Source organism: Bos javanicus, chromosome 3, assembly GCF_032452875.1.
Source record: "Bos javanicus breed banteng chromosome 3, ARS-OSU_banteng_1.0, whole genome shotgun sequence".
Lineage (NCBI taxonomy): Eukaryota > Metazoa > Chordata > Mammalia > Artiodactyla > Bovidae > Bos > Bos javanicus.
In genome coordinates this window covers 57491698-57511497 of record NC_083870.1, presented here as the reverse complement: position 1 = coordinate 57511497, position 19800 = coordinate 57491698, and the positions used below count along the sequence as shown (strand labels likewise).

At 39.1% G+C, this 19800-nt stretch overlaps 2 protein-coding genes across 4 annotated transcripts in view; one reads left to right on the top strand and one right to left on the bottom strand.

Annotated features, from left to right (window-relative positions):
- The window catches only part of ODF2L (outer dense fiber of sperm tails 2 like), a 393421-nt gene extending 387352 nt beyond the window's left edge, over nucleotides 1-6069 (bottom strand). The window contains exon 1 of the mRNA XM_061411371.1: nucleotides 5525-6069. The gene's annotated coding sequence lies outside the window, so the exon portion shown is untranslated. The remainder of the gene's footprint in view (nucleotides 1-5524) is intronic.
- Nucleotides 6070-6196: 127 nt separating this feature from the next.
- Nucleotides 6197-19800, top strand: part of SH3GLB1 (SH3 domain containing GRB2 like, endophilin B1) — a 49276-nt gene continuing 35672 nt past the window's right edge. For 2 of the 3 annotated variants that reach the window (XM_061411379.1, XM_061411378.1), the window contains exons 1-2: nucleotides 6259-6647; nucleotides 18188-18329. In XM_061411379.1, the coding sequence (XP_061267363.1) occupies nucleotides 6576-6647; nucleotides 18188-18329 (214 nt within the window). In that variant the 5' untranslated portion in view covers nucleotides 6259-6575. Of the gene's footprint in view, nucleotides 6648-18187; nucleotides 18330-19800 lie in introns of all 3 variants that reach the window. The other variant, XM_061411380.1, reaches the window with a different exon arrangement.

The window sequence follows — 19800 nt, the reverse complement described above, 5'->3', positions numbered from 1 at the left end:
CCCTTAAATCTATTTCTCACTTCCAGTGAAATAAATATAGATATATATGGTCAAATAATTCATGACAAAGGAAGCAAAAATATACAATGAAGAAAATATAGTCTCTTTTAATAAATGGTGTTTTGAAAACTGGACAGTAACATGCAAAAGAATGAAATTGGACCATTATCTTAAACTACATACAAACTTTACTCAAATGGATTAAAGACTTGAACCTAAGATCTGAAATCATAAAACTCCTGCAGGAAAACATACATGGTGAGTTCCTTGACATAGGTCTTAGAGATTTTTTTGAATCTGTCACCAAAAGCAAAAGCAACTAAAGCAAAAATAAACAAATGGGACTACACAAAATAATCTTTTGCACAGCAAAGGAAATCACCAAAGAAATGCAAATCAACCTACTGGACAGGAGGAAATATTTGCAAGTGATATATCTGATAAGTAGTTAATATCTAAAATATATAAAGAATTCAAACTATGAATAGCAAAAAAAATATCCAATTTTTTAAATGAGCTGAAGATATGAATAGATATTTTTTCCCTGAAAAGATGCTCAACATCACTAATCATCAAGGAAATTCAAATCAAAATCACAGTGAAATATTACCTCATACCTTCAAAATGGCTATTATTAAAAAAGACAACAAATAGCAGGTATTGGTGAGAATGTGGAGAAAAGGAAACCCCTCAAGCACTGTTTATGGGAATGTAAATTGATGCAGCCTTGTGGAAAACAGTAAGGAGATTCTTCAAAACAAATTAAAAATAGAATTACCATATGATCTAACAATTTCACCTCTCAGTATTTATCCAAAGACAACAAAAACTCTAACTCAAAAAGATATCTGCACCCCATGTTCATTAGAGCACTATTTACCATACCCAAGATACAGAAACAACCTAAGTGTCCATCAATCTTACCATTTGTGACAACATGGATAGAACTGAGGATATTATGCAAAGTGAAGTGAGACAGAGAAAGACAAAGGTTAGTATATGATCTCACTTATATGTGGAATATAAACAGAAACAAACAAACTACCTCACAGATACTGAGAACTTATTGGTGGTTGTCAGAGAGGGAAGGGAGCAAGAAGAAATAGGTGATAGGAGTCAGAATATATAAGCTTTCTGTTGTAAAATAAACACAACCTGGGAATGTAATATACAGCCTTTTGACTACAGTTACTTAATAATACTGTATTCAATATTTGAAAGCTGCTAAGACAGTAGATCTTTAAAGCTCTCATCCCAAGAAAAAAAAAAGTTTTTAACTATGTAAGGTGACGATATTAAGCTGGATAATTATGGTGACCATTTCACAATGTACACAAATAGTAACTCTTTACATTGTACACTTGAAATTAATATTTGCTGTTGTTGTTTAGTGTGTTTGTATTTGTGCTCAGGCACGTCCAACTCTTTGTGGCCCCATGGACTATAGCCCTCTAGGCTCCTCTGCCCATGGAATTTTCCAGTCAAGAATACTAGAGTGGGGTGCATTTTCTACTCCAGAGGATCTCCCCAACCCAGAGATCTAACACTAGTCCCGTGAGTCTCCTATATTGGCAAGTGGATTCTTTACCACTAGCACCACCTGGGAAGTCCAAATAATGTTAAATGTCAATTACACCTCAATTTTAAAAGAGAGGATAAAGACAAGAAATAGTTCAGAGGGAAAATACTGCCAGCACTCAATCAATCAGATATGGGAAATAAGAGGAAATAAAAGGGATCAGATTTCTAGCTTAGGTGACTCGGTGAGTATAATTCAACTAAAGTTAAAAGAAACTCAAGAAGAAAAGTAACTTTAAAAAAAAGTAAACTGCAATAGGCTCAGTACTGGAAATACTGAATCTGTAGTCGGAAATTTAGATTGGGGAGAGGAGTCACAAAAGAACTGTATACATCTTGATTTGATTACTTTATTCATTTCAGGAAGTATTTGAGAATCCACTATGCTTCCAGGAATGTAGACCATAAAAATATAAAACTGATCAAAAAATGGTTGCTGCTCAGAAGAAGAGAAATGAAATCTATCTGTAGGCAGAAGGTACAAACTGCTGGACCAAGTTCTCAAAGGATGATATGTACATTCTCAACTTTGGCCACACATTTAGAATCACCTGGGGAACTTCTGATCATCCCAATGCCCAGTCCACACTCTGGGGTTGTGATCTGGGCATCAGTGGCCGCTTAAACTCTCCAGGTGACACCAATATGCAGTCAAGAGAAAGAGAGAATATCCACTCAGAAGAGGATACCTAGGATACTTCCTTTGAAATAGTTGGCAGTATTTGCAGGAGGAGTGTGAAGAAGGATAAGAGATAGAAATAAGAGAATTTTGTTGAAGGAGCTCCCTCCATATAGCTTCATGATATACAGTTTCTTTGTCAAAGAGAAAAAGTATCAAAGGCTAAAAATAAGAGTATATGAGAATAAGGCAGGCATTTTAGGAGACTGGCAAAGTTTTGCAGTAGGCTCTGCAGAGTATGTGAAAAAGTTACTTAGAAAGAAGTAGAAGCTTTAGGCAGTTATAAAAGTTCAATGGAAGTAAGAAGTCATGCGTTGATATTAGCATCCATCTACAAGGTAAATGGCAACCCACTCCAGTATTCTTGCCTAGAGAATCCCATGGACGGAGGAGCCTGGTGGGCTACAGTCCATGAGGTCGCAAAGAGTCGGACACGACTGAGCGACTTCGCTTTCATTTTCACTTTCACAAGGTTGTATAATTCTCCCTAATGATGCTTGGCAGTCTGTGAGCATGTACAGAGAAAACATTCATCCAGGACTGTTGATTGATAGGTTAGAAGGATAAAGGGAACTGAGAAGGCTGGTGAAAGTTAAAAACAGGACAATTAAGAATTAAGCATGTGATTGTAGGACTTGATGATGACAATTACATACTTAAATGAGTAAAGTCAGAGATCAAAGGAGGAAAGGAGGGGGAGTTTTGGTCAAAACAAGATTTCCAAATGCAGGACTTCAAAATAACAGAGTACAGAGTGTATGGCAATAGATACCTAATCAGTCTTGCTACTTGTCTTAGCCTCCTCTCCAACCCACTATCTACACCGCCTAAAACCTGGTATTTCTAAGTTGAAAGTCTGATGATCTCTCGGTACCCTCATGCCTCAATCCACCAGATGAACTCAATCAAAAGCCAGTTCAAGAAGTCTTATCACCTCTCCTATCCTGATAAGTTAATACCCACTTCCTCTACACTTTCTCCCTTTGCTCAATCTTAAACAATCTTTTTCTAGTTTTCCTTCACACACTGTTTTACAAGTCTGGTTCCCCCACTAGATTCTGAGTTCCATGTAAGCTCCAATCAAGTATTATCATCTTTTAAGCCATATTTCAACAATCTTACTGATTAATTCAACAAGTAGAGGTATAGATTCTGGCATTTCTTGTTTGCTTATGCTTGTATCAACACTTTTAATGATGATGTATTTGAGGAAACTCTTTAGGCTACTTGTCCACTACTGTGAAGTTTTATTTAAATAGATAATCTGCAAAGACATGGAACCAGTCACATGTATTATGTGACCATATTAGTAAACAAAGTACTAATTACAACTCCTTCAAGTTGTGGAATTCCCACTCTTCCCATAAGATATTTCATTTACAGTTTGTGACTTGTGTCTATCTGATAAATGCAAAGTGGGAACGTCAACCATATTTTTTAAAAAGTAATGAAACAAAATTTTCTGTTTATTAGATAAAAATATATGCAAACCAAACTTCTAATGTATATTTTTGCATACCAGTGGATCATCTTGCATACCCCATGAAGTTTGGATATCATTGGTCTAAACATAAGGTAATGAACTATCTGCCAGCCACTACAAAAAAAAAATTAAAATACGTATCATACTACCTAAAATGTCATTTTTATAAACATTTTTTTCATTTTTAAGCTGAAAATTTTGAGGAGAATTTCAGATATTCAGCACTTTGTATTAACTTTAAAACATTGTTTTCCTAATACCTTGAACTATTGGAGTAAGAAGTTACTATGGGGGACAGAAAAAGAAAGCGTTAAAAAGTGATCTAAAACCCTTACAGAAAAACCAAGCCTCCAAATTAAAATTCAAGTTACTAGGTGCAGCTGGAAGTGAATATTTAAAAGCACTCGGACTCCCCTTGGCATTTCAACATACTTCTAACTACTTATTCAATTTCTGTCTCATGGGATTAGTTATAAGCTCCCACGACAGCAAGAGCTATATGCCTTGTTGTCTGCTATATTCCCAGTCGTACGAACAATGCCATGTGTACACAGTAGACGTTCAAAAAATATTTACTAAATGAATGAATGAAATGGTACAACTGAAGTTTCAATTAAGAAACTAATCCACAAGAACAATAACAAAAAATAAGTGCTAAACCTTGAGCTTTCAGGTATTCTTACAGCAAATCCTTCAGAAGTGTCAGCAAAACCGAATGAGAAAATCCAGGAAATAGCAGAGAAACCATGAAACAATAAGGTCCTGGAAAGGGGTGTGTTTGTTATTGGGAAGGGGCTGGGTACAGTCACTGCGGAAGTTTGAGAAAAGGCTGTTTGATTTATCAGGAAGATAACGGGCAACTTCAGGAATTCTGTTAAGGAATAGTTACAGAAGTGGAAACCAACTACATGGAATTAGGTAGGAAATTTTAAGATGGTAAGGAAATAGAAACAACACACTAGTCTTATGAATCCACCAGTGAAACTAGAGAAACAGTATTATAGAGGGCTCAACAGGAACAAATGAAGGTTTTTTTTTCAAGTCAGCATATCTACAAGTTTGAGGAAGAGGATTCAGAGTTTTTTCCTCTCATGGTGAAGATGGGCGGTGTTGAGATCACTTTGTAGAAATAGGGAATATGACAAAACATACTTACTGGGAAGACAGACATCTGCAAAGAGATACAGTGTTTTCCATGTAAAAGTCTAAATTGGACAATAAATAACAAAATTCCTGATTATATAGTTCCTTTCCCATATTTCTGGCAAGGTAAGTTGAGAAGAAAGAGCGATGGAGTAGATTCATTCTTTTGTAGTTACCTTAGAAAGAAGTGTCTGTTTCTGTTATCACCACAAAGAATACAACTATTTGTATGTTATCTACTCTGCCTTGTAATACTTGGGAACGAATCTGTGTGCCTTTAACATAGCCACTACTGCTGTGATTGCTGTTTCAGTAAAACACTAAGCATGAATGTGAACTCATTTCATTGCCTGCTGGGCCTGCATTTTTCCAGCTCTAATATAACACAAGGACACTGCGACACACACAAAAATAGCCTTTTCTTCGAAATACTAACGTCTCTGCCTCCGTTCTTGCACCTGTTTCAATCAGTTCAAGCATAGGCTGTATCCTTAAAGCTGCTTTAGAAGATACTTGGAATTGGAGGGTTTTGAACAGATTTCACATCATATTCCCATTAGTTATTAAAATTCACATCATATTCTCATTAGTTATTAACATTCTCCTCGCTAAATCGTTAAGCAGTATTCTATCTCACTCACCATCTTTATACTTCTTTGCGTCCTCCATCCTGCACTTGGTGTCTTGGGCGCCGTATTCTGCACCAAGTAGGCACCTAGTGTTGATTTTGTAGTCCAGCGTGTTCACGGTCATTCAGTCACAAAGCCCTTGTGGAAGCACACAGAAACAGAACTGGCCCCGGGGATGGGAGTTGTCCCTGAAAGCTGTCGAGTAACCGAACTGAGAGCTTCCTGAGGGCAGGGACAATCTTGTTCAGCACGGTGTGTGCAGCACAGGATTCAGTTCTGGTACAAGATGGATAGTTGATAATGCTGAATAAATGAAAAATAGGTTCGGTGGGAACATTTAACTTCAACTCTATTCTGCAAACGTTCGCCGCGTGCCATCCAGGCGTCAGGGAAACAGTAGGGCGCGGGTGCTTCAAGATGACAGGGAACTGTTGGTTCTAATTTCACATGCTGTCATTCTATGCTACAGTTTCCATATTTTCTCTTAAAACAAAACGGGGAGTTTGGGTTCTCTCTGCTCGCGGTTCCCAGGGGCTTAAGCACAAACACTGAGCGCCACAGCCTCTCGGAGGCTCGCCCCTAGCAACGAACGCGACCCTCCCCCCAGCGGAACTGGCGCTCCGGGCGCGTTCAGCCGCTCAGCCGCGGCGCTCCTGAAGGGGTCGCTGTTCCCGCGATAACCTCTATAAAGGCCCCGCCCCGAGGCCCGCTCTCGCTTCCTCGGTTGGGGACCCGGCCCTGAAAGGCCAGGACGCTGCTCTGTGTCTCGCAAGCCCACCGCGAAGCCCGCCGAAGTTAGCGGCATCTCTCCAGGCGGCACAGGCCCTGGGTCTCGGCCGCTGCCGCCTGGACGCGCGGCCGGCTTCGAGGCGGTTGTTCTCTCCCCTCGCCCCACCCTCTCTCTCCCCTTCACGGAAACGACAGCTGCGGCGGCGAGGCTGGCGCCGCCTCCCTCCACCTACCACGTCTGCCCCCGCCACTCTTGCCCGGCGCCCCAGCCCGGCCGCGGCGCCTCCATCTCCCCGCTAGGTCAGCCGGCTGCTCCGTCCGGCTGACGCCCAGGATGAACATCATGGACTTCAACGTGAAGAAGCTGGCGGCCGACGCGGGCACCTTCCTCAGTCGTGCAGTGCAGGTACCGCGGCGGGAAGAAGGGGTGGCGACGCCCAGGAGGGATAGGGAGGGGTCGCCCGAGACAGCCGCGCCCTCTGCACCCGGCTTCGCCGACCGCCCGTCAGGCCTGCCGCGGCCGGAGGCCCGGGTGATGGGCGCGGCCTTGTGCCCCTCTGGGCCTGGCGGCCGTTTTCCTCACGCTTCTTGCCCAACTGCCGCTGCCGGGGAAGCGAGGCGGAGTGGGCACAGGGCCCGGAGCTTCCTCCCTTCTCTGGAGGACACCTTGAGTTCGGCTTCGGGCCGAGGCACAGCACCGCCGGCCTTTCTGACCCCACGGCGCCGCTGCTCCTGTGCCCTCCCTCCCCGGGCGGGCGGAGGCTTTGCGAGTCCGCGGGGTAGTAGAGACCATTCTTGCACCACCCCCACTTTTTCATTTCGTCTCCCTCTCTCCTCGCCAAGTCCAAGAAGGAAGTTTCCTTTTCCTGCCCCTCAACCCAGGGAGCTGCCAACGCAGTTCCCTGCCGTCCTCTCACCCTGAGAGGAAGGTTCCCGGTCCTGGCTGTCCGTGGCAGAAATGGAGATCGCCACTTGGCGTCCAGACTGCCAGAGCCACAGAGCTTGGGGGGTTTCCCACTCACTTTCGAAATGGGAAGCGCTGACCGTAGGGCAGGGAGCAAGAAGAAGATTCATGTTGTGCTTATAGTCACAGGGACATTTTTCAAGTAACACTTTAAGGGGGAAAGTTGACTGTCTCATCGTATTCAGAAATAAAGGAAGTGTCGGTTCTAGGGAACTTGGACAGTTTTCTACAGTCATCACCCACATTATGCCAACTAAGTTAAATCTACGAACAGATGTAAATTTCACCACAACACGGGTTATAAACAGTCTGGTGTTTTAAGTTAATGACAGTCACAGTAGCAACAAGATTCTCTTTTGTAAAGAAAAAACAAAAATAGTTTTCTTATGTAACATGCCAAGTTGAAATGTAAATCATGTGTATTGCATTATTACTTTCCTTGTCCCCTTTACTCCAGTTTTATTCACATAGTTAATCTTACATTGCACCGTTTTTGGCAAAGAATGGTAGAACTAGAGCAGGGTAATGGCTGCCTATATTGTGAGCTTTTGGTGTTGTTTTAGTGCTGATTCCCTGTGATTCTAGGTGCTGAATGCAGATTTGGCACTGCTTAATCCCACTCTTTTCAATACAGCTAGAGGACTTTCCTGGCAGTCCACTGGCTAAAACAACATGCTTCCATTGTAGGGGGCACAGGTTAGATCCCTGATCAGGGAACTAAGATCCCACACGCCCCAGCAGCCATAAATACATACATACATACATATTTTTTTAGATATGTTTTCAGGTACATAATCCGAACTTCTTAAATAGGACATATATATTACAAATTGATTTAAATAATTGATAGACTCGATTTTTAAAATCTGGCAAAGCTCTCAAGATGTACTTTCCAAATGAGTTTCAGTTACTTGTTTCAGATTTTCTAGGAAGAAGTTTTAAAATTCTAATCTGATAGTTATCAAATAATTTTCAGCCTTAAATACTTAAGTGCTTACTGCATGCCTGTGTGTCACTACCATTTTGGACACTAGTGTTTCATAATCAACATAATGTCTGCGCTCCTGGAGCTTACTGTCTAACAGGAAAAAACAAACTAGTACATACATCAGGCGGTGATGTAGAAAAAGGCCAAAAGGTATAGGTTAAGGGCGGGGGTAGTGGTTGTTGCCGGGATGGTAAGGGCAAGCCTTTCTAATAGGTTCAAATGCAAAAAGACCTCAAGAAAGTGACAGATCAGGCAGAGGTAGCAAGTGGAGAATCTGAGGTTGCAGGGATATTAGGGAGACTAGTTAAGGAGCTGTGGCCATAGGACAGGCAAAAGGTGATAGAACGTAAATAAGAATGATAGCAGGGGAGGTTCAAAACCTAACCAGTATTGCATATTATATTGACTCTGAAGTATGAGAGAAAGATGAGTCAAGGATGACTCTGAGGTTTTGGCTTGAGCCACTTACTAAGGGAAAAATATCAGGAGGAGCAGGCTCCTTTGATACGTCTTTTTATGTTAAGTCTGTGTCTGTTAGAGATACATTTTTAAATATTTGTAAACTATCATGTCTGAGAATTGCTTTAAAATGTTTCAGAAGAAGGAAGGGTGGGTAGTTGAAACAACATTGGCAAACGGTTCATACTGGGTTATGGGTTCATGAGATGTTATTATACTATTATACTTCCATGTTTGACGTTTTCTGCAATTTTTTAAAATATGTAAGGAAATAAAGATGGTTCCAAAGTGTAATGTGCAATTTGGAGTGCTGTGTGTAGTTTTCAACAAAACACTGCTTTCTCATTTTGGTAGTCAATAACTGAGTTCCTACTCTAAATTAAGTTGACATCAGTGTAGTGTCAAAGTGCCAGATTTAATGCTAAGAATAGTGTAAGAGCTAGGCCAGTTACTCAGTATAAGCAATAAGAACAGTCGGGATGGAATTTAGCTTTGATATTTCTAAATCTGTTTAAATCAAATTACACCTTAAGGAATAGGCCATTCTCTGGTTAGACAACTGCCATATTCTTTCATTTTACTTACAGATTCTAACTTAAAAATTAAACATGTTCCCTATTTTAAAACATAAAATCAGACTATTTAAGTATATAAATGAGTCCCATCTTTCAACTCTCACTCTTTTAAAATATGTTTATATACATTAGTACTTTAAAAAGTAAGGTAAATGTATAAATGAATAGGGGTATATCATTCCTTAACAGTCTGTTTGGGTGTTTTTGTTGTTCGTAATGCCATCAATAGAATACAAAAGGATCGGGTAATTTATCCTTGGTAAAGTGTCTTGAAAGCCATTAAAATCCTATCTTTTCAGTCCAGATTCCTTAATTGAGAATTAAATACTTCCTTCCAGCCTTGTCTTTTCTCTCCTCATGTAAAACACTGTATTTCCATCAAATTATTTTTTAATTTCAAAAAATCTTGTACTTTTATAACTCTAGATTTTTGTTCATACAGTTAAATTCATCTTGAATGCTCTCCACTCCCTTTCTGTAACCTTTCCTTCCCTCAGAATACAACTTGAAGTCCATCTTAGACCGCAAGAACTTGATGTGAATACCTTTGGCAATTCCTGTGTCATTCTTAAATTTTGTATGATCGTGTGGCATTTTTCTTCTAATGAATTATTATGTAGGGTCTCTAACATGTCTAAAATGTTGTTACTCTATGGCTTTCATGTCATTAATAAGATCGTATGACCTAAGGAATCAACTCTGCCATCTTCTTCCCCTCTCACAGTATCCAGCATAATTTTTGTGTTGTTTTTTGGTGTTAATTTTTATGTCATTTTAGCCAAGCAAATAGTAGCTATATGCAAAGTTTACTCTTTGAATCATTTAACATGTTAAATAATTGTTTTCATTAGTATTTTTCTATCATTATATATGCTGATGTTGGGGTTGATTTAATGGTAATCTAAAATATTAAACTCATTAATTGAACCTATATTTATTGAGTACCTCCTTCGTACTTGATATTGAAGAATACAAAGATGAATGACACCCCAGTTACTGCCCTCAAGGACTTCATAATCTACTCTCAATTTGTCATAATTATTCTTTGTAGTAAATTTCCATTTTGTAGATTTTTGTTCTTCATTTGATAAATCTTTCAAGTGGGTACGTTTTTAATTCAGAATTGATACTGAAGCAAAACATTTTGCTAACCATCCTTAAATGATATATATTCTTTATATCTGTGTAATATTTTCATACTAAATTACTAAAGGAAGAGAGTTCATTTTCTAACTTTTTTTAACTGCTAAGTTACACTATAAAATTGATGAACACCAGCTGTTTTCTGATAAGGCAAGTCTCTAAACTTTAGTTGTAGCTCTAACCTTTATCTTCCATCTGATTTAGCAAGCACAATAGTGTATCTAAGCTGGAGATATGAAGATAAATTCTGATGCTGGCCTCCACCAACTCCTGTCAAATCCTATGTGGAAGGAATTCCACTCTCTCTCATTCCACTTCTTTTTTTAATTAATTCTGAAATTCCATTTCTTTTTTTTTAAATTAATTAATTTATTTTAATTGGAGGCTAATTACTTTACAATATTGTAGTGGTTTTTGCCATACATTGACATGACTCAGCCATGGGTGTACATGTGTTCCCCATCCTGAACCCGCCTCCCATCTCCCTCCCCATCCCATCCCTCTGGGTCATCCCAGTACACTGGCCCTGAGCACCCCGTCTCATGCATAGAACCTGGACTGGCGATCTATTTCACATATGGTAATATACATGTTTCAATGCTGTTCTCTCAAATCATCCCACCCTCGCCTTCTCCCACAAAGTCCAAAAGTCTGTTCTTTACATCTGTGTCTCTTTTGCTGTCTCACATATATGGTCATCATTATCATCTTTCTGAATTCCATATATATGTGTTACATTTCTTTTATAGAATTTAAATTGCAGTAACTTTGCCGTGTCTCTGAAACTCTAATAATACAAAATGTATTCAAAGGCCATACATTTTCTCATTCTGTAAAAACTCTGCATGTTTAGTGTTACCCAAAACTGTGTTCACATGCTTTGGTGCTATTCTCACTAATTTAGTAAACAACTAGATAGAAGATGGTTTGTTAACCTGATATTAAAATAATTATGTATGAGCTTAAAACAGTAGTTCTCAGTCTCAGCTATACTTTCAGTCCAGTTAAATTAGAATCCTTGGGACTTGATTTGACATCAGTGTTTTTGAGAGCTCCCTTGATTCCAAAGAGCAGCCAAAATTAAGAACCAATTGAGAAGTATCTAGTTTCAGTTCAGTCGCTCAGTCATGTCCGACTCTGCAACCCCATGAATCGCAGCACGCCAGGCCTCCCTGTCCATCACCAACTCCCAGAGTTCACTCAGACTCACGTCCATTGAGTCAGTGATGCCATCCAGCCATCTCATCCTCTGTCGTCCCCTTCTCCTCCTGCCCCCAATCCCTCCCAGCATCAGAGTCTTTTCCAATGAGTCAACTCTTCACATGAGGTGGCCAAAGTACTGGAGTTTCAGCTTTAGCATCATTCCTTCCAAAGAAATCCCAGGGCTGATCTCCTTCAGAATGGACTGGTTGGATCTCCTTGCAGTCCAAGGGACTCTCAAGAGTCTTCTCCAACACCACAGTTCAAAAGCATCAATTCTTCAGCGCTCAGCTTTCTTCACAGTCCAACTCTCACATCCATACATGACCACAGGAAAAACCATAGCCTTGACTAGACGGACCTTTGTTGGCAAAGTAATGTCTCTGCTATCTAGGTTGGTCATAACTTTCCTTCCAAGGAGTAAGCATCTTTTAATTTCATGGCTACAGTCACCATCTGCAGTGATTTTGGAGCCCCAAAAATAAAGTCTGACACTGTTTGCACTGTTTCCCCATCTATTTCCCATGAAGTCATGGGACCGGATGCCATAATCTTAGTTTTCTGAATGTTGAGCTTTAAGCCAACTTTTTCACTCTTCACTTTCACTTTCATCAAGAGGCTTTTTAGTTCCTCCTCACTTTCTGACATAAGGGTGGTGTCATCTGCATATCTGAGGTTATTGATATTTCTCCCAGCAATCTTGATTCCAGCTTGTGTTTCTTCCAGTCCAGCGTTTCTCATGATGTACTCTGCATAGAAGTTAAATAAGCACGGTGACAATATACAGCCTTGACGTACTACTTTTCCTATTGGAACCAGTCTGTTGTTCCATGTCCAGTTCTAACTGTTGCTTCCTGACCTGCATACAGATTTCTCAAGAGGCAGATCAGGTGGTCTGGTATTCCCATCTCTTTCAGAATTTTCCACAGTTTATTGTGATCCACACAGTCAAAGGCTTTGGCATAGTCAATAAAGCAGAAATGGATGTTTTTCTGGAACTCTCTTGCTTTTTCCATGATCCAGCAGGTGTTGGCAATTTGATAATCTGGTTCCTCTGCCTTTTCTAAAACCAGGTTGAACATCAGGAAGTTCACGGTTCACGTTTTGCTCGAGCCTGGCTTGGAGAATTTTGAGCATTACTTTACTAGCGTGGGAGATGAGTGCAGTTGTGCAGTAGTTTGAGCATTCTTTGGCATTGCCTTTCTTTGGGATTGGAATGAAAACTGACCTTTCCCAGTCCTGTGGCCACTGCTGAGTTTTCCAAATTTGCTGGCATATTGAGTGCAGCACTTTCACAGCATCATCTTTCAGGATTTGAAAGAGCTCCACTGAAATTCCATCACCTCCACTAGCTTTGTTCATAGTGATGCTTTCTAAGGCCCACTTGACTTCACATTCCAGGATGTCTGGCTCTAGGTGAGTGATCACACCATCATGATGATCTGGGTAGTGAAGATCTTTTTTGTACAGTTCTTCTGTGTATTCTTGCCACCTCTTCTTAATATCTAGTTTAGAGTTCACTAATACATCCAGAGTTTGTGTTATACATTTGCATCCAAGAACTTTAAATTTCTTTTACACAATTACTTTACCCAGAGAATTGATGGTTAGAGTTTATGTTAGTAGATGTCTTTGATCACACAGCGTTTTTACTTGTCCTTTTTTCTCTCTAGTAAATCCAAGCATAGAATCCAGGCTCCTTATTTCATACTATAGGCTATGTGTCTGTGCTAGTAAAGGAAGGATTACAGTACCTGGCATAATGTGGCTGACTCAAAGACAATCCTTTTCTTAAAGCAGTATTTAGAGAAAATATATAAAAAGAGAGGGTTGAACTTTCTTGAGTCATTGTACTGTGTTACTAATGAAATATTATGAAAGAATACCACATCACATTTTGTGATGTTTGGATTTCTATGATTTTTTTGCTTTCTCACTTTCACTGTAGCTTGTTTTTCACAGAAGCTTTTGATTATTAAATGGTACTGCTATACACTCATTGAAATATTAATACGTGTTTAAAATCAAGTGTGGTTTGCAATGAACAACTATCATCACTAATTGACTACAAAGTCAGAAATGATTTTGGACTTTAGGGATTTTGAAAATTGAAATTTTTAGGGTAAAATTTAAAATTTTTGATAATTAGGAAAGGGATCTTTCTTTAAAAAAAAAAAAAGTCTTGTCCTTCTGATAAAGATACCATCATAATTTGAATGCTGAAGCTCAAATAATTTGGCCACCTGATGAGAAGAGCCGACTCATTGGAAAAGACCCTGATACTGGGAAAGATTGAAGGCAAAAGAGGGCAACAGAGGGTGAGATAAATAAATAGCATCACTAATTCAATGGATATGAATCTGACCAAACTCTGAGAGATAGTGAAGGATAGGGAAGCCCAGCGTGCTGTAGTCCATGGGGTTGCAAAGAGTCCAACACAACTTAGCGACTGAACAACAGCAACAACAAGATCATAAAATCCTTCAGGGCAAGAACCATGTTATATGCTAAATATATATTTCACATACAGTAGAAGAAAAATATATGTATCCTCCATAAATATCTTGGATTAATAATTCTCCTTAATTTAGTTGATGTAACTCATCATTTTCTATAGTTTGTTCTTTAAAATGTTTTAGAGGAAATTTTATGTACTAAATACTGTACTGTTTTATTATTGTAATGTCATACCTTGTGATTAACAATGGAAAAAAAAATCCTTAAGTCCCCACAATGGTAAAAATTAAGGGAAATATGTCTTTTACAGTTGTACATTTAAATAATAAAATTTAAATTTTTTCAACTTAAATATGTGATGGCATTAGCAATGCTCTTATGTCCCTTTTCCTCCCCCTTATTTTATTTTTTAGCTAGAGTTAAACTACTCCTTAATTTGATTATTATTGAATATTATGTAAGAAGGAGAGGTAAGCTATAGGATACAGCTCACCAGAGTGCTATGAACAAAGAAACAAACAAGGAAGCACAGAATACGTTTAGGTAATGTGATAGAAAAATATCAGTTGCTTGAAATCAAGTATTTTACTGAGAGGGTAGCTCATAGTATAATAAGACTATGATTCAAACAGATATGAGATTAAATCCCAACTCTGACATTTTAGGGCAAAACTTTAAACCATTCTCAATTTCTTCACTTAATTTATGATTCTTACCTATGTAACAAGATTTTTTTTTTTGAGTACTTGATTCAAAATGCAGAGCAACTGTTTTTCACTCTCAGAAAAAAGCAAGTAAACATCAGAATTTATTGTTGGTAGTTAAATACATGGTCCTTCCCATAGAACTACTGTTTTCTAAACAGGCCTCCTATAATCAGACTGTCTCACTCATACTTAAGGGTTCCATAAATTCACTCAGTCCCTGGATCAAGAAACAATAGGACCCCCTGTGTTGGTCCTCTGTCCGCCATCTTTTTATCTTCGTATCCTTATTGTCAAATTATGTATGTACTTTGTTAGTTGTCTTTCTTCTCTGTTAATATTTAAGTTTTCTTAGAGACAAAGCTTGTCTGTTTTCTAGCTGTTGAAACCCATGTGCTTAGAATAATGCCTAGCATATACCTGGGTGTTTAATAAATATTTGTTGGAAGAATGAAAGGAATGAACAAATACAATATTAGATATACCTGCTTACTAAGGAGCTAAGTGGAGAATTTTTTTCTACTGATAGATCATCCTTTATAAATGATGTTGCTTCATCTGGGAAATAATCTATTTAACCATGGGAGGCAGATTTCTAATATGTAAAATTTTAATGTATACCTTTGATAGGTCTGTTGCTTAGAATCTTCAGGGATCTATAAAAAACACCAGCATCTCTCTTAAGAATTAGATTGCGTCATTACCTAGCTGACCTTGGGGTCAGGGTTTTGATTTTTTCCAGTGCTTCTACTGTCCTCAGTTACAGTACGCTGCAACTGTAGGAGCCTAGGCAATTGCTTTGGAATTACGGTCTGCCCTGCTGTTCTCAGTTCCACCCAGGGGTTGGCTACAGGCCAGTCTTTAAAGACCTAAAGTTTTACAAAAGCTATTGCAGCTATTTCTAGGCCTTGAATAAGACCTTTAGTGAGGGTGTACCAGAAGTCTAAGAATAACATTCTAAAGGACCTTTGAGCTAAAAATGCTGACTGATAATCAGTTGAAATCTGTATTAGACCAAGAAGGATGCTGAAAGAAACAGATAATAAAATTCAGAAAAATGGAACTACAGAAGATATTTTAAGAAATGAGAGGGGGAAAAAGTGAACATTAAATTTTGTTATACAGAAATGTGTGCTGTGTGCTTAGTCGCTCAGTCAGGTCCAGCTCTGCAACGCCATGGACTGCAGCCCACCAGGCTTCTCTGTCCATGGGGATTCTCCAGGCAAGAATATTGGAGTGGGTTGCCATGCCCTCCTTCAGGGGATCTTCCCAACCCAGGGATCCAGCCCAGACCTCCCACATTGCAGGCACATTCTTTACTGTCTGAGCCACCAGAGAAGAGTCATGACTAATGAGTATAGTATTAGTGATAGTGATATACTTGTGTTTTGATGGAAAACCACATATTCTAGAGAAAAACTATTCATGATAAACAGCCTGAGTCATTGCTTCTAGTATTTAATTAAAAGTGTCCAGAAGTCTCCATAAAATCTACGCAGAAATACTTTTTACCTCTTTGTTATTATATGGGCATTGCTGCCTTTCCTCAGAAACAAATATACTCAAGATAATAAAAATTGATACATTGAGTCTATTTAACTACATTTTATGATCTTTAAAAAGATGCTTCTGTAGTATGAATTGGGCTTCCCTGATAGCTCAGTTGGTAAAGAATCCACCTGCAATGCAGGATGTTCCAAATGTTAATCCATAAATCAATTGCTGGAACACATCTTATGGAAACAAGTTAAATGATAGTTTCTCAGAATATCCCGTAGAAGCCTGTCTAACTAGATGTGGTTAAAATGCCAATGATACAAAGCCACATTAAACATAATCAGATCCGATCAGTCGTGTCCAACTCTTTGTGACCCCATGAATTGCAGCACGCCAGGCCTCCCTGTCCATCACTAACTCCCAGAGTTCACTGAGACTCAGGTCCATCGAGTCAGTGATGCCATCCAGCCATCTCATCCTCTGTCTTCCCCTTCTCCTCCTGCCCCCAATCCCTCCCAGCATCAGAGTCTTTTCCAATGAGTCAACTCTTCGCATGAGGTGGCCAAAGTACTGGAGTTTCAGCTTTAGCATCATTCCTTCCAAAGAAAGCCCAGGGCTGTTTTCCTTCAGAATGGACTGGTTGGATCTCCTTGCAGTCCAAGGGACTCTCAAGAGTCTTCTCCAACACCACAGTTCAAAAGCATCAATTCTTCAGCGCTCAGCTTTCTTCACAGTCCAACTCTCACATCCATACATGACCACAGGAAAAACCATAGCCTTGACTAGACAGACCTTTGTTGGCAAAGTAATGTCTCTGCTTTTGAATATGCTATCTAGGTTGGTCATAACTTTCCTTCCAAGGAGTAAGTGTCTTTTAATTTCATGGCTGCAGTCACCATCTGCAGTGGTTTTGGAGCCCAGAAAAACAAAGTCTGACACTGTTTCCACTGTTTCCCTATCTATTTCCCATGAAGTGATGGGACCAGCTGCCATGATCTTTGTTTTCTGAATGTTGAGCTTTAAGCCAACTTTTTCACTCTCCACTTTCACTTTCATCAAGAGGCTTTTTAGTTCCTCTTCACTTTCTGCCATAAGGGTGGTGTCATAATAGCCCTTTTTAAATTCAAAATAATAATTACCAGGCACTGAACAAAGCGATGTACGTACATACCCTTACTTAAATTCTTAAAGCACTTTAAGATATGTATTGTGCCTCTTTTACAATGAAAGATACCTGAGGAAAAAAATATTCAAAAGCTTGCTTGAGTCACATAGTTAGCAGTACAGTCAGGATTTGATGGCACCCCACTCCAGCACTCTTGCCTGGAAAATCCCATGGACGGAGGAGCCTAGTAGGCTGCAGTCCATGGGGTCACGAAGAGTCGGACACGACTGAGCAACTTCACTTTCATTTTTCACTTTCACGCATTGGAGAAGGAAATGGCAACCCACTCCAGTGTTCTTGCCTGGAGAATCCCAGGGATGGCGGAGCCTGGTGGGCTGCTGTCTGTGGGGTAGCACAGAGTCGGACACGACTGAAGTGACTTAGCAGCAGCAGTAGCAGCAGGATTTGAATTCAGATCCAGCTGGCTCAAAAATGTTTACTCGTTACGATTGGTTATCCTACCTTTATATGTAAAAAATATTTATATTCTTTATTTTTATACAAAATAGTATGGCAAATTTTCTATCATTCACACCATACATTTTAGCAGAACTGAGGATATGTATTAACTATGAGATATGATTTATCCTAAGTGCCTTAGGGTTATCATATCCTAAGAGGTATGGATATATTACCAGAGGGGCAAAAAACAGCCTTCATATGCAACAGTTTAAGAACAATTATTTGTATGTCCAGGATTGTTTGGATTTGAGTTTTATTTTTAATTACTGATATAGATTCCTAAAGTGTATTTGGGGTATATTTAATTTTTTTTATTATACAATCAATAACAGTTCACAGAAGAAAAGCTTGGCCAGGCAGAGAAGACAGAATTGGATGCTCACTTAGAGAACCTCCTTAGCAAAGCTGAATGTACCAAAATATGGACAGAAAAAATAATGAAACAAACTGAAGTGTTATTGCAGCCAAATCCAAGTAAGAAACTTTTTACCTTTTGTCTACATTATTGACTAATCTTATTAAAAGATACTGTTAATAGGTTTTTTAATGTGTTTTTTAAGAAGTTTTAATGGCTATTGGGAAACATTTTCCAGTTATGGCTTTGAGGTCTCTGTTATTTTGTATGTGTGTTTTTGGTAAAGAGGGTGATAAACACTTTATTGGGTATCCTCTAAGAAATTGAGAGATAACGTTTTTAAGGCCTTTGGAGAATCCTATTGAAATTCCAGGCAGCAGCTTTGGAATTTTAAGAGTTATGAAAGCCTGTGAGATAATCCTCCTTCCTCATCCAGGGGAGAACTACCCCTATATAATTAAGGGAAAATTACATAGAAACTTAAGCAGTTACCAACTATTAATGTTTAAGTTTTATCTTTTTACACAAGTTACTCCATTTGATTTTCAGACATCTCCATAAAACTTTTCAGATCACCTAACTCAATAACCTGGCAAATAAGATGCACAATGATTGTTTTAGTTGAAACTCACAAGTTAGCATTTTGTTCAATGTAGCATAACTAATTAAAAGTAGAACTTGAACTAGAACCAGGTATATTGACGGGGAGCTTTACAGATCAAAACTAAAGGACAAAATCAACAGCAACAGTTCCTGCCTTCCTTTTCCCTTTCCCCAGTGTTATTGTGACCATGTCGTGAAATGCCATAAACTTTCTTTCAGATACTACCTCCAAGCTTTAAACTTTTTGCTGTTATATAAACCTCAAGCACTATATTGCTCAGACTCTTTGCGACTCCATGGACTGCCCACTAGGCTCCTCTATCCATGGAATTTCCCTGCAAGTATACTGGAGTGGATTGCCATCTCCCTCTCCAGGGCATCTTCCAGACCCAGGGAATGAACTCACATCTCCTGCATTGCAGGTGGATTCTATAATGCGGAGCCACTGGGGAAGCCCAAGCACTATACTAAATATTAATACTGTGCCATTTTAATTAAATTGTGGTGACTTTAAAGTAGTCCTTTTACTCTTTGAGGCCTATTGTCTTTAGACACTGTGTGTTATTATATCTTCCTCATTTAAGGCTGCTGCTGCTAAGTTGCGTCAGTCGTGTCCAACTCTGTGCGACCCCATAGACGGCAGCCCACCAGGCTCCATGGCACCTAAAAAAAAAACGAAAGCAGTAGACGTTTTTCCTCTTGTTTTTTGCTCTAGCCATAGTTCCTCCAATACATAGTCTATCCTACAGCATGTTTTTGTGGTTGGCAAATAATGTCACCAACAGTGTTGGAAAGGATGTCAGTAGAAAGAATTACTGTAGCTCACATAATTTTATTTCAGTGTTTAGTAACAGTTGTTTTTGTGTTTTATTTTGTGCTCTCATTATAAAGTTACACAGATTTTCAGTGGTTAGACTGAATCTTTTTTCTGTAAGCCCTGTTATTTTTAGTGTATGATTTTCCAGAACCTAGGATTTTTCAGAAGTG